Consider the following 14,763-nt stretch of genomic DNA (forward strand, 5'->3'; position numbering starts at 1 on the left):
GGAAAGGAAGGGGATGGTAGGAAAAGGAAAAAAATGTCTAGATTAGAATGCATCTCCAGGCTAGATTCCAAATTATACTTTTGAGAAGACAGTATTTAGCTAAGCTAATTTGGTAATTAAGCAACTCATCAAAAATAAGGCCTGCTTGGGACAGGAAGTGTGGCACAGGGGCAGAGTGGGTGCTTAGCAAGGACAAGGCCCTAGGTTTGATCCCTAGTACCAGCAGGGGTTAAAAGGCATATTTCACATACATTTTCAATCTTTACATGACTAGAGACATATGTATGTTTTACACAAGAAAAATGTTAAATACAAGCACATATTCAGTACTGATGTTAACTGGAGGAAAAATGACAGGCAGATATAGCTGAGAAAGGTAATGCATTAGGAAACTACCTGAAAATATCTCAAAAGAAATTTTTGATGATGGGGCCAGGGATTTAGCTCAGTGATGCTGCTGCCTGCCTCGTAAGCACAAGTCCCAAGTTTGATCCCCAGTACCAAAAAAAGAAGAAAAAAAAAAGAGCAGAATTTCTTGGAAAAGATAAAACTTCAGATCTTTAAAAAGTACATTATCCATATTTCTGCTGCTTTAAAATTTCCAGGACTCCCCCCACCCCTGCCCCAGTGCTGGGCTCTAAGCCAGAGACTCACACATGCTAGGTAAGTGCACTACACTGAGCTACACTCTCAGCCCAGTTCTCTGCATTTTTTACCTTAAAACATCATACATCTAGGAATGAATACCTAAGTTAATCTGGCAACTAATTTAGTTTCAAAACATAATTAATAAATGTTAAAGTGCATTTATTTCAGATTATGTGATAAATCTTAGAAATACAGAACAACATGAAACAAGACAAGCTGCTTTAAGTTATTTAATGAAAGACATTTTGGTCACTAAAATAATTCTGATAAATTTATATATTTTGTATCATCTGGTATTTATAAGTTAAAGTGAATAATTCTTCAAATAAAGCTGCTAATGAGCTTCCTGGTAGGCACTCAATGACCTCGGGGCCACAGGCGTGTGGGATTTCCCTGACCTGTGACGGGAGCAGCTAACAAACAGTAAAACAGATTTAAATATTATCAAGTAGAAATTGTTCAGGTTTATGCAACCATAAAATATCAAAAGTATGGGGAAACAGAAAATTTCTTCAATAATAGAACAGGTTATTTATTTTTTTGTTTTGTTTTGTTTGAGACAAGATCTCTCCATGTAGTTCATGCTGACCTTAAAAGAACTCATTATTTTTTGTTGTTGTTTTGTTTTTGGTATCGGGGATCAAACTCTGGGCTTTGCCCTTGTGAGGCAGGTAGCAGAACCACTGTACTAAATCCCCAGCCTAGGAACCCATTATGTACCCCAAGCTCATGGCACTCCTCCTACCTCAGCTTCCTGTGTACAGGGAGTATTGGCATGCACCACCATGCTTGGCAAAAACAGGTTATTTGTGTTTGAAAAATTTATCATAATAATTTAAGCACGGAACTAAAATTAGAATGTTCATTCATTTAAAGTCAAATACTCTGAGGCACAAGTAAATTTACTCTCACAGTTTCAACCCAAATTCTCCAAAATGGACCACATACTAGGCCACAAAGCTTAAATAAACAAAAAAGAATTAAGAATCCCATGCATATTAGACGACAGTACAATGAAGCTAGAAATTAATGGCAAAAACCCCACAGAATTTATGTAAACACATGGAGATTAAACAATATACTCTTGAATAACCAATGTGTCACAGAAGAAATCAAGTAAAAAAAAAATCACAAAGTTTCCTAAATCAAATGATAATGCTACTACAACATACCAGAACCTATAGAACCCAATGAGAGCAGTCCTTATAGCTCTGAATGCTCACACCAGAAAAACAGTGTGACCCTGAATAAGTAACCAAATGATGCACTTCAAGGATCTAAAAAAACAAAACAAAACAAAACAAAGAGAACAATCCAAATCGAAAACTAGTACAAGGAAGAAAATTATAAAAATCAGAGTAGAATTAATGAAATTGAGACTAAAAAAACAATGTAAAGAACCAACGAATTAAAGACCTGGCTCTTCCAAAGAATAAAAAGACAAATCCTTAGGTCAAACTTACCAAAAGATGGAAAGAAAAGACTCATATTACTGCAATTAAAAATGAAAAAGGTGACATCATATCAAACAATCTGAAATCCAGAGGATTATAAGTATCTACTTCAAAATCTTGTTCTTCAATATACTGGAGAATATAGAAGAAAGGGACAAATTTCTAAACACAAATGAATTACCAAAACTGAATCAAGAAAATATAAAAATACTGAACAGTATAAAAACAGACAATGAAATTGAGGGAGTAAAAAGAGAGCTATCAGCTAACTAAGAAAACCCCAGAACTCGATGAGTTCATCACTGAATTCTATAAGAACTTCATGGAAGGTGTAACATCAATACTCCTCAAAAATCTTCAATGAAATTGAAAGGGAAAGACTACTGCCAAACTATTCCTGGAAGCTAGCTTTACTTGATACCACAACCAGCCAAAGATTTAACAAAAAAGAAAACTCCTAGCCAGTCTCTTTAATGAACACATGCAAAAATCCTCAACAAGATATGGCCAAACAGAATATAACAAATCATTAAAAAGATCATATATAATGTCCAAATTAGCTTCATCTCAGGGATGCAAAGATAGTTCAACATAGGTAAATCAATAAATGTAATACATCACAGAGGACAAAAGTCACATGATCATCAAGACAGACAAAAAGGCTAGACAAAATCCAGCATGTATTTACTCTAAAAACCATGAAAACAAAAAGCAGGGGAGGGCCTTATCTCAATATGTTACAAGCCATTTTTGACAAACCCACAGTCAGTATCAAATTAAGTGGGAAAAAACTGAAAGTATTCTCTTTAAAATGAAGAAGAAGACTAAAATGTCTGCTTTCATGACTCCTGTTTAATATAGAATTCAAAACTTTAGCCAGAGCAGTGTGACAGAGGAAATAAATAAAAGGGATATATACAGGAAAGGAAGAAATCAAAGTATCCTTATTTGCAGATGATATGATCTTTTACATAGAAGGCCCCAAATATTCCACCAGAAGATTTCTAGAACTAGTAAACAAAATTAGCAAAGTACCAGGATACAAAATCAACACACAAATAAGGGAAAAGAAAAAAATATGAGAAAATGAAAAAATGGAAATAAAGTTTTTGTAAGTGGGAGGGGAGGAGGGGGTGAAGGGAGGGCAGGGACAAGGGGAAAAAATAAGAACAAGACCTGTCATGTAAAGGTACAAGATCCCAATGATGAATGTAACTGTATTGTATACCTAAAATGTACCAATAAACTCAATGAGAGAAAAAAAAAAATCAACACACAAAAATCAAGAGTGCTCCTGAATACCAATAATGAATCCATCAAGAAACCAGGAAAAAAATTCTATTCATGGTAGCTTCAAAAACAAAACAAAACAGAACAGAACAGAACATCTAAGAATTAACCTAACCAAAGAAGCACAAAACTTTTACAATGAAAACTATAGAAAAAGGAAATCAAAGAGGACATTAGAATATGGAAAAACACCCCTGTTCCTGGATAAGCAGAATAAATATTGTCAAAATGGCCACAGTTCCAACCAAATCTCAAAAGCATTCTTAACAGAAAAAATAACCCCAAAGTTCATAGGGAAAGAATGGATCCAGAATAGCAAAAGCAATCCTGGGAAACAAAAGCAAGAGCAGGAGGCATCCCTATCCTGGATTTTAAGTTATATTAAACAGTGATAGTACTAGCACCAAAACAAACATGTGGGTCAAGGAAACAGACTAGAGGATACAGAAGCAACCAGAGGTACATTTAGCTATGTGATCTTTGACAAAGCAGCCAAAATCATGTCTGAAGAAAGCCTCTCCGGCAAATGCTGCTGGGAGAACTGGTTACCCACACGCAAAAGACTGAATCTATACCTGTATCTCTCACTATGCACAAAAATAAAAACTGATCAAAGACCTAGATAATAGAATAGAGACACTGACTCTGCTAGAAAGTAAAGTAAGTAAAACTCCTGAAGAGACAGGCAGAGGTGAGGACTTTGAACAGAACCCCAAATGTACAAGAAATAACACCAAGAACAGAGGACTAAATATATAGAATACATAAAGAACTCAAAAAATTAGACCCCACCAAATAAAAGACCCAAAGAAAACGGGCAATTGAAATGAAAAGACCCTTCTCAGAAGTACAAATGGCCAATAAATTCATGAAAAAATGTTCAACGTCTTTGGCCTTTACAGAAATGCAAATCAAAACAATACTGAGATTCTATCTTACTCCAGAAAAAATGGCTATCATCAAGAACTTAAAAACAACTAACCGCAGGAAAAAAAGAATTCTTTACTCATTGGTGAGAATGTAAACTAGAACAATCACTATTAAAATTCACATGGAGATGCCTCAAAAAATTAAAAATAGGTAATTCCTTTCAACTCAGCTATCCCTCTTCTGGGTTTCTTCCTGAACTAAAGACGTCATATTCCAATGATACATGCATAGCCATGTTTATATCAGCACAGCTCATTAACAGGTAAATCTTGGAAATGTTCTATATAATCAACAGATGAATGGGTAATAAAAACATCACACACGCACTTGAGTACTCTTCAGCCTAAGGAAGGATAAATTTGAATAATTTGTGGGAAAGTGAGTGCACCTTGAGACCATAATGCTAAACAAGATGCAACAGGTTAGATATTGCCTGGTTTCTATGAGAAACTCAAATTATAAATAATTGAAAGAATGAAACGGGTCAGCTAATATGAAACAGGAAAAATAGACCTTTCGCAGATAGGAAGAGGATCTTGAGATGAAGGGAAAAGGGAGGGGGGGAAAGGGAAAATAAAAATGGTTAAGATGTGATATGTACATGTCTCAACTCTCCATGATGAATGTATTAATTATATATCAAAAATATGTACTAATAAAAATAATATTAAGAATTTTTGCAACTATGCTCATTACTGATATTGGTCTATAGTTTTAAATTTTTGTTCTTGAGTTTTTATCTGGCTTTGGAACCAGGGTAATGCTGGCACTGCAGAATAAATTTGGAAGCATTCTTTCTGTATTTGATGGAGAAGTTTGAGGAGTATTTCCTTTTCCTTTTTTTTTTTTTTTTTTGGTATCGCAGATCGAACTCACGTCGTTGGGTTTACAAGGCAGGCAGCAGAACCACTGAGCTAAATCCCCAGCCCTGAGGAGTATTTATTTATTTATTTTGGTACCAGGGATCAAACTTGGGCCCTTGTGCCCATGTGTTGTATATAGTATTTACATTCCTTGTGGTACGGTGGTACATGTAATGGTGACTATGATGTGTCATGGAGAGGTTGTTTTTTGGATATGTGTATTTGGGGTTCTAAATGCCTCTGGTAGTTGGATATCTATTTCATTCATCAGATGTGGACTTTTTTGCTATAATTTCAGTGAATAGGTTTTTTTACATTATTAGCCTGTGCTTCTTCATCTTCTTAGAGGCAGAGTCTTAATTTTATTTTTTTAGCATTTTCCAAGAGCTTTTGAATATTCTGTTCATTGGTTCTAATCTTTATTATTGTCTGAATGTTCTAGTGCATCTTTGTAAATAAAAACATTCAGCTTTGACACTTTCAGTACTACTGGAAAACTCTCAAGTACAGCGTTTACAGCCATACGGGCTGCTTCGTCTTCCTCGAACTGGACTGTTCCCCGGGAAGTTAATCTTCAGTTTTGGCTTCCACGTCTTCGGTATCACCTCCATCCACTTCTGCGTTTTCTCTCTCCAGCCTCTTCGGTTGCAAGTCTTCAAGTTCAGACTCACGTATCTGTGAGCCCTTTAGGCTCCATCTGGACATTAAGCATGTCCCCCTTTCTTCAATCTCTTCTTGATAATAGCCACAGTTTGAATGTGGGCCTAGAGGCCTTCCGTTCTCTCCAGGATTGGTGAACTCATTTCCTACTGAGCAGGCGGCACTAATCTTGGTGGTCGTGGTCTCTGTGGGAAAACTCAAATCTATTCTGAGCTTCTTCTCTAGCATCAATACCGTCTTAATCATAACGAGCCATATCACATGTGCTCAAGTTTTTATATCACGTGAGGTCAGATGCCTATTAATACTAATGAGTACTTCCTGTTCATCTTCAGTCAAATGTAAACTATCCGAAACAGATGAGTCTGGGGCTGCATGCACAGATGCATCGTAGCACCATGACGAGGTCTCTGTCTCGGTCATCAAAGACTCAGGCAGCCCCTTGGAGCATGCCTGCCAGCTGCTCATCCTCGGTGTGCTCTCTAATACCTCAGCAGCATGACAAAGACAGCTAAGAACAGTTTTGGATTTTGTAAATTTGTCTTCACATGTGATTGATTGCTCTGCAGAAACTCTTTTTTGCTGACAAATGAATGTATCACTTTTTCTTGTCTACTCTAATGAGAACCACATACTCATTCTTGCCAATTTGGATAAGGTTGTTTTATAGGATGGACACCTCTTCTGGATAAGTCATGAAGAAGAATCCTGCCTTCAATGTGGCTATATTTGAGCAAGCTGACACAGATTAAATGAGGCAATATATGTGAAGTGCTTAGACTACTTATGGGTATACTAAAGAGTTCATAACAATAGTTTTTAAAAAACTACATTTTTACAGATTTGGCTTAGTATCAGGGCATTAAAATGATACATTCTTCATTTAAAAAATTAACAAGCTTTTTGCAGATAAATATGAGAGTTGGATGCAAGTAATAAATTATATCCAATGAATTTTTTTAAAAAGATACGCCCAAGTATCTTATTACTTTATACAAATTGGGGCTATTGTTACCAAACAATGTAACTAAAATAGATAATGTTTAATTTTCCTTACCTGACATGTCTGCTGAATCACCTATAATAGAAAAACAGTACAAAAATAATTATTCATATGTAACATAAATATTTCTAATAAAATTTGCAAAACCTAATTACCGAAAAATAATGTGAAATAATTAAAACGTGAAATTAGAAGGAGAGCCACGCTGGCTCCCGCCCCAGTTGCCATCGCTCAAGTGCCAGGAAGGTAGCTGCAGGGCGCCCATGAACCCCCATAAGTCCCCCCGCCTGCACTCTCAGACCTCCTGACTGTGCCAGTCTTGGGACCCACTCTGCAGAGGCAGAGGTGGTCATCAAGGGTATTTTTCTGAGTTCCCAACTTTGAACATCTTTAAAGAAAGGGTGTGGGAAACCTGTAATAGAACGTTGTGGAGTTCAACCATTCAGAAGGTTGGGGAACGCAATCTGGGCCTTGCAGCCCGAGGTCAGTCAGTGTCAGGGGGTTCAGCCATCAGCTAACTGAGATCAGGGGTCTTGCATGCTTGCTCAGTCTGAGCCATTAAATGGTAAATACACTATATTGAAATTTTGTTCACTGCAGACATGTTCTGGACTGCTTCTTGATTTCAATTGAATTCAAATGATTTAAGGGTGATAGACTAGTGACTACCACAGGTGGTCAGTGTCCAAGTTGTGCTTGATCTTAATGTGTTGCTGATTGTATCAGTTGGGATAAAGCATTGCGGTTGATTTGATGAGCTGTTTCTCTGATGTTATGAAGATGAGAATGTCTGTGGGTCGTTAGAGACACAGAAGCTAGGGTGCAACTATATCAGGAAGATTTGGGTGATATCCCAGAGATTAAACCAAGGACAATCTGACAACAAAAATTAAAAGAGAAAACACTTAAGCAAGACACAAGGACAGACTTCCAGTTCACCAATGGCAAACAGTAGGGCAAATGAGGATGAAAAGGCCGATAGTGAACCACCAGGACACCCGGAACTCAAAGCACAGGAAGTAACAAAACAGATCAATCAGGCTCCAGAAAAATTCAAAACAGAAATAATTTCCCAGATAACCATAGAGATAGTGAGCAAAATGGAAGTTGCAATTCGAGACTCTAGAGCAGAAACTGACAAAAACATCAATGAGCTCAGGACCATGATAGAAGCCATGAAGACCCAGCATAAGAAAGAAATGCAAAAAATAAATGCCCAACATAGGAAAGAAATGGAATCCATGAAACAGATTCAAACAGATATCCAGGAGATTAAACACGCTATTGAAAGTGTACACAAAAGAATAAAAGAATGCGAAGATAGACTCTCAGATACAGAAGATAAGATTGCAGTCAGGGACCATGAAAAGAAAGGTCTCTTAAAAACAGTAAGGGATCATGAGAAATCGATCCAACAACTCCTAGATGATGCAAAGAAGAATAACATAAGACTGATAGGAATCCATGAAGTAGCAGGACAAAATATAAATGACTTTAAAAAGCTGTTTGCAGAATTAAGGACAGAAAACTTCTCAAACAGAGGGGAAGAATGTGACATTCAGATAACTGAGGCATATAGGACCCCAACTAGCTACAATCAAAAAAAATCTACACCTAGACATATAATAATCAAGATCCCAGAAACCGAACAGAAGAACAAAATACTACAAGCAGTAAGAGAAAAGAAACAAATCACATACAAAGGAAAGCCCATCAGAATCACAGCAGACTTTTCAACACAAACCCTTGGGGCAAGGAGAGCCTGGAATGAGATATTTCAAGTACTAAAAGAGAACAACCTCCAACCTAGACTGATCTATCCAGCAAAACTCTCTTGCAAAATGGAGGGGGAAATAAGACACTTCCACGACAAAGAACACCTGAGAAACTACGTGAATACCAAACCAGCACTACAAGCAATTCTAAACAAGATCCTAGAAAAAGACAATGAAGGCAACAACACCATGAGGCCCAACAGAGCAAATCAAATAGGCAAGGCAAGAAATTAAAAGAATGTGAAAAAGTAAAAAGAGTCAACAAAAGGCCACTAACATGTCAATAATAAGTCAGTACATATCAGTTATAACCAGCAATGTCAATGGCCTCAACTCACCAATCAAGAGAAATAGACTGGCAAAATGGAATAAGAAGCAAAATCCAACAATATATTGATACAAGAAACACACCTAGTGCAAAAAGAAGCCCATAGACTGAAAGTGAAAAGATAGAAAACAATTCTCTATGTGACAGGAGCCCAGAGAAAAACAGGGGTAGCAATCTTATTTGCAGACAAAGTAAATTTCAAAACAAAACTGAATCTAGTATTATTGATGTAGGACGGTATTGTATCATACCTCTATGAATGCTTTATGATACATAGTAGGGACCATGGTTTATCAGAGCATGGTAATGATATTACTCTAGAATGTTCTCTTTCCAGATGATGATTAAGATGCTAATAAAAAAAATGGTGCCAGGTAGCACAACAGCAGCAAAACTTTGCTGTTTTCTGGATATTATTCTTTTCTTTGTTTTTTTGGTTTGTTTTTTTTAATGGAATGTGCTGAATGTCTATAATTTTGTTCAGATGACTGCAGAACCTGGAAAAGCTGTTGCTGCTATTGATGCACAACATACTATTATTAGTCTTTTTATATAAATATAAATATATATATATATACATATATATATTATATAAATTGAATTTTGGGAAACTTTAACGGTGCTGCCAATTTTGGAAAAAGTCATCCCAATTTACTGTGTTGAGTTGACATTGTACAGAAATGGACAGCTGTATTGGCCTAGAAATGTTAATTTTTTAATTTTAATTTTTTATTTTTTTTCCATGTATACAGGGGTAACACATTGTACCAAATATGTAAGATCATATCTACGTGGGTTTGATTACAGAAACTAATAAGGTATTCTCTAAATAATGAAAAAAAAGAATAAGATAAGACTGTAAGAGCAAGAAGCAATTTTAAATATGTTTGGGGACCATTTTCATCTCCAGAATTAAGGATTATTTTAATGTTACATCATTGCCTTTCCTCTTTTACTTTCCTTTTTAGTTTTATTTTTTGATTCCCTATTTTTAATGTTCATACAGAGATTTCTTTAACTGAAATACCAAATAGTTTCTTTGGTGTGAAAAACTATAGTAGTACACAGGATCCTAATGAGATAATTAATAATGTGAAATAGGAAGTAAAGGGCTAAAGGTGTAGGGAAAGTGGGAAGGGTAGGGGAAAAGTAATAAGGGAGAGGAAAAAAAAATATGAGAAACTGAAAAAATGGAAATAAAGTGTTTGTAAATGGGGAGGGGAGGAGGGGGTGAAGGGAGGGCAGGGACAAGGGGAAAAAATGAGAATCAAGACCTATCATGTAAAGGTACAGGATCCCAATGATGAATGTAACTGTATTGTATACCTAATCAATAAAAAAAAAAAAAACATGTGAAATTAGTTTTATTACACTGAGTACATTTTTTTCTTTTTATTGAGTTTATTGGTACAATTTTAATTATATGCATGTTAACACTATGTTTGACCTTTTAATTTCTCTTTGGATAAAAATATTTTCTTTGTATTTAATTAGTTTATGAAAATTTAATTATGACATCTTTTAAAATAGTATTGATAAGATTTAAACTGATATGACTCTTATTTTGGTTTATAAAATTCACTGTTAAATAGGCCTTCTGGAGTATCAGTACATCTCTATTTGTAGTGAAGAATTACATCTAAACCTCTTGAAGAAAATGACGGTGAAGATTACTATAAAACTCCAAACAGTTCTTTTAAGTAAAGATTTTCCATATGAATAAAAGTTTGCCGAGAAAAGCAATGCTTGTTATATCTGTAGTGGAAATACCTATTCACAAAACTTGAAAAAGTGTGTCATAAGAAAAGAAGGAGTAAAAACTCAGGAATCCATTCAAGATTGGTGATTGTTTTTTGCATTGATCAAGGCTTATATCCACATGAGATAATAATTTCAAAGACATATTGATAACACACGCCCAAATGTCTTGACCTGCAGTATGAGGGAAGACAGAGTGGGCCACTTCCCTCTGCTGCACAGACCGTACCAGAAATACTGCTTTTAGTATTGAAACTACTCAGATAACCTCCAAATGGCAAGAGGACTTTGAAATTATTCACATGAAGATTGGCTGATGAGAGAGATTAGGTCTGTCCCTGAAAAGGTTTGGGACAAGAGTACAGATAAAGGGTAGAACATTACAGATCTAAATATTTTAGTTATCAGTCAAGATTAAAATTATCAAATGAAGTACTTTTTCTTTTCTTGTCTGGATGAGTAGATTCCTATAATGATCTGGAAGGCCTGGTACAAACTGAGAACCTCTTAAAGTTTAAGGCTGTTCACTGAGGAGTTCTAATGAACAGATACTCCTGGCAACCCCTCTAGGGGGAACATATGGGTTGTACAGTCTGCTACCGGGAGGATGAACTCTAAGAAAAGACTCGGGCCCCTAAGCAGAATCAGGACTCATTAGATAACTACAGAATTTCAAATACCCCAAACATGGTTCTGTAGACAGGGAATCTCCCTCGGGGAAAGTAATCTGTTGTTCTCTTGTTAGACTGCCGGATTACAGGTGGAAGATATCTAACATGGGCCTTCTAAAAAGGAAGTACTAAATAAAATTCAATGAGAATATAGTTGTCTCCAAAACTAGAAAATAAAGTCAGTAGTAAATGATTAGATGTTGCAGGCATTGCAAGAATGAAACCAGTAAAAACAATCACAGACAGACTTTTGTTCTATATAGAAAAACTACATCTTCTTTATCCAGTCTCCAACTGATGGGCAAATGGGCTGTTTCCAAATTTTAGCTATTACAAACTGTGCCGCTATAAACATGGGTGTGTATATATCACTCTGGTGTGATTCTTTTAATTCTTTTGGAAAGATATCCAGCAGAGGGATGGCTGAATCAAATGGAACCTCTAGTCCCAGCTCTTTGAGGTATCTCCATATTGATTTCCACAGTGGTTGCACCAGTCTGCACTCCCACCAACAATGGAGAAGGGTTCCTTTCTCCCCACAACCCCGCCAACATTTTTTATTGGTTGATTTCTTGATGGCAGCCATTCTTTGTGGGGTGAGGTGGAATCTCAGTGTTGTTTTCATCTGCATCTCTCAAATGACCAATGATGTGGAACATTTTTTCATGTATTTACTTGCTGCTTTTACTTCTTTGTCTAAGAAATATCTGTTCATTTCAGATGCCCATTTTTGAATCGGGTCTTTATATTTGGGGGGACTGTTTGTTTTGAGTTCTTTATATATTCTAAATAATAGTCCTTTGTCTAGACTTTTGTTCTATATGAAGAACTACTTTGTACATGAGCTGACTAGAGAAAGGCTAGACTACTTCATTAGCCATAAAATGCTGGTAGAGTTCAAGTTCATAATGATGAACTGCATAACATGGTTTGCAAGATTCTAGTGAAGAAAAAGTCTATACATAACTGGCTAAAATATCATGAAGCCAAATATTTCAATTCCTTTATGATCTGTATGATTTTTTTTATTTATTTATTTTCAGCTTTAATTGAGTTTATTGGTACATTTTAGGGATACAGTACAGTTACATTCATTGTTGGGATTTTGTACCTCTACATGACAAGTCTTGATTCTCATTTTTTCCCCTTACCTCTGCCCTCCCTTCACCCCCTCCTCCCCTCCCCATCTACAAACACTTTATTTTCATCTTTTCATTCTCTCACATTTTTTCTTTTCCCTTTTTGATCTGTATGATTTTAAACAAAAAATAGATAAGCAATTTAAGTTTGGCAGAAAAATAACTACTGATCAATTCTTTTTATGTTCAGAAAATAAATGTGGCTCCTCATTTGCTGGTCTTCACTTGAACTTATATTCAATTAGTTATCAGTGAAGCATTTTTTGTTATCCATTTTGTAGAAAGATATAAGTAGGGCAAATCACAGGGATATACATATAAAAAATCCACCTCTTTGCTACCAGAGTTTGCCTTGGAAACAGAGGGGGAAATGATTAGGTGTCCCATATTCTTTATAGTGATACCTTTCAAAATAAAGGGAAAACAGTGGAAAAAAGATCAAATTCCTGACATTAGTCTATGAGCATGACAGTTCTTAACTAAAGGAAAACTATAGCACTAACCTAAGTAAAGTTGCTTAACAGAAGGAGAAAGGAGAAAGAACCAAAGAAAGAACTGTATGTTGTTAGGATTTTATTCACAGACCATCAATTCCACTAATGTAAGATTTTTTTCTTATCATACATAACCTGTTTGTATCCCCAGTGCCTAGAGCAATGCCTTGCAATATCAGTTGTGTAATAAGTTTGTTGTATAAATAAATCCATCTGATAAAACTTTACAGAGTAATTAACTATGATCCAAGAGGCACAGAGCCAGGTGTTTAGGTAATGTGGTCTTTACTCCTTCAGGAAATAGGCCTCCTTCCTTCTGTAGAGTGACTCAAGACTTCACTTTCAAAGAATTCAGTGCAAATGGAGCTAAACATAAAAGTACCAAATGCAACTATTTCAACCATTATACAATAGTTTATTATAAATTAGTCTAAATGAACTCAGACAAGAAAAATTTGGAAGCAATCATATGGTATAATTGGGTGTATGCTTTATATAGAAATTGATTTTTAAAAATCCATAATTATATTTTAATATTTTCTCTAGGAAATTAAATTTATTTTAACAAAACAAATGCTTCAAATTGTTTCTTTTTAAAATAGAGAAACATACCTACTTGGCCAGTTGCCACTATGTTGATAAATTTGGGGTGTTGATTTACAGTGAGGCACAGAATATCATCATTATGTTCTTGATAAAAACTCTGAGTCCCTGTAAAGGAAGAATTTGAAAATTGAGTTTGAAAATTTTAAGATGTGACAGGCAAATTCACTTAACTAGTGTAATAAATTACTCACTTGTTTATTCAATGCATATTTTTTGAGCCCTTATTCTGGGCACATAATCACAATGGTCAGAAAGAATAAAAAGTTTTAAAGGAACAAAGCCCTGAACAGGATAAACTGTTTAATCAAGGCTAAACCTACCAAGTGCCACAAAGATTTAAAGAGCAAAGATGCATGGAAATTCAGCACAGAAAAGATTATTCTTGTCATGGAAATATGGCACTCCTGCACTGGGACCTGGACAATGGTGGAGAGGAAGGCTATTCTACGCCAAGGACACTTTAAGCAAAGGCACAAAAGCAGGAAAGTGTTTGGTATACAACTGGCTGAAGTGGAAGTTATGAAAAAGAAAAGTGAGCAATACAGTTTGAAAGAGAAGTAGGGACTAGAATTATGGAAGATTTTGAACACTAGCCTATGATCTTTCTGTTTCAGTTTCCTAAAATACAAAAATTCACTGATGTCACTCAGAAACCAGAGATAATTTTTGTACCTAACAAGAGAGCCATATTTATTGCATATTTCATACGTATGCTGTAGTCAGTGTTGGGGCAATGAAGTGTTTTGATCAAAGCACTAATGTGATTCATCTAGCAGTACTGACACTCAAGAGATCTTGGATAGGCAAAAAACTAGGCTTGTGCAAGTAAATGACAAGATAGGAAATTAAGTCAGAAAAGTAGGCTCAATCTAGTTATATAGGATCACAGATACCAAGTCTCCCCTGATCCTAAAGCCGAAACTAAAAAAAAAAACAAAAAAAAAAACCAACCTTTCAACTATATTTAACAGATCTACTATTACTTTCAAAATTCTCAAAGTGGAAGGTGCTTTGTACTTTCCAGGGCAGATAGTTAGTTGGTCCAGTTAAAGAAGTAAACAACTAATTATGGGTTGGTAGAATATTAACTAGCAGAATTAAGATTTTCTGCTGGTTGTTGTGGTACCATAATTTTGGCAGTGGA

General features: G+C 35.6%; 1 protein-coding gene across 2 annotated transcripts in view; it reads right to left on the reverse strand.

The window, feature by feature from the left end:
* Positions 1 to 14,763, reverse strand: part of Eml5 (EMAP like 5) — a 137,955-nt gene that overhangs the window by 11,937 nt on the left and 111,255 nt on the right. For both annotated transcript variants that reach the window (XM_033766748.1, XM_033766747.1), the window contains 2 exons: positions 13,626 to 13,724; positions 6,903 to 6,923 (listed from right to left, as the gene is read on the reverse strand). In XM_033766748.1, the coding sequence (XP_033622639.1) occupies positions 6,903 to 6,923; positions 13,626 to 13,724 (120 nt within the window). The remainder of the gene's footprint in view (positions 1 to 6,902; positions 6,924 to 13,625; positions 13,725 to 14,763) is intronic.

Source organism: Fukomys damarensis, unplaced genomic scaffold (genome assembly GCF_012274545.1).
Source record: "Fukomys damarensis isolate Sample0158 unplaced genomic scaffold, DMR_v1.0_HiC HiC_scaffold_21, whole genome shotgun sequence".
Lineage (NCBI taxonomy): Eukaryota > Metazoa > Chordata > Mammalia > Rodentia > Bathyergidae > Fukomys > Fukomys damarensis.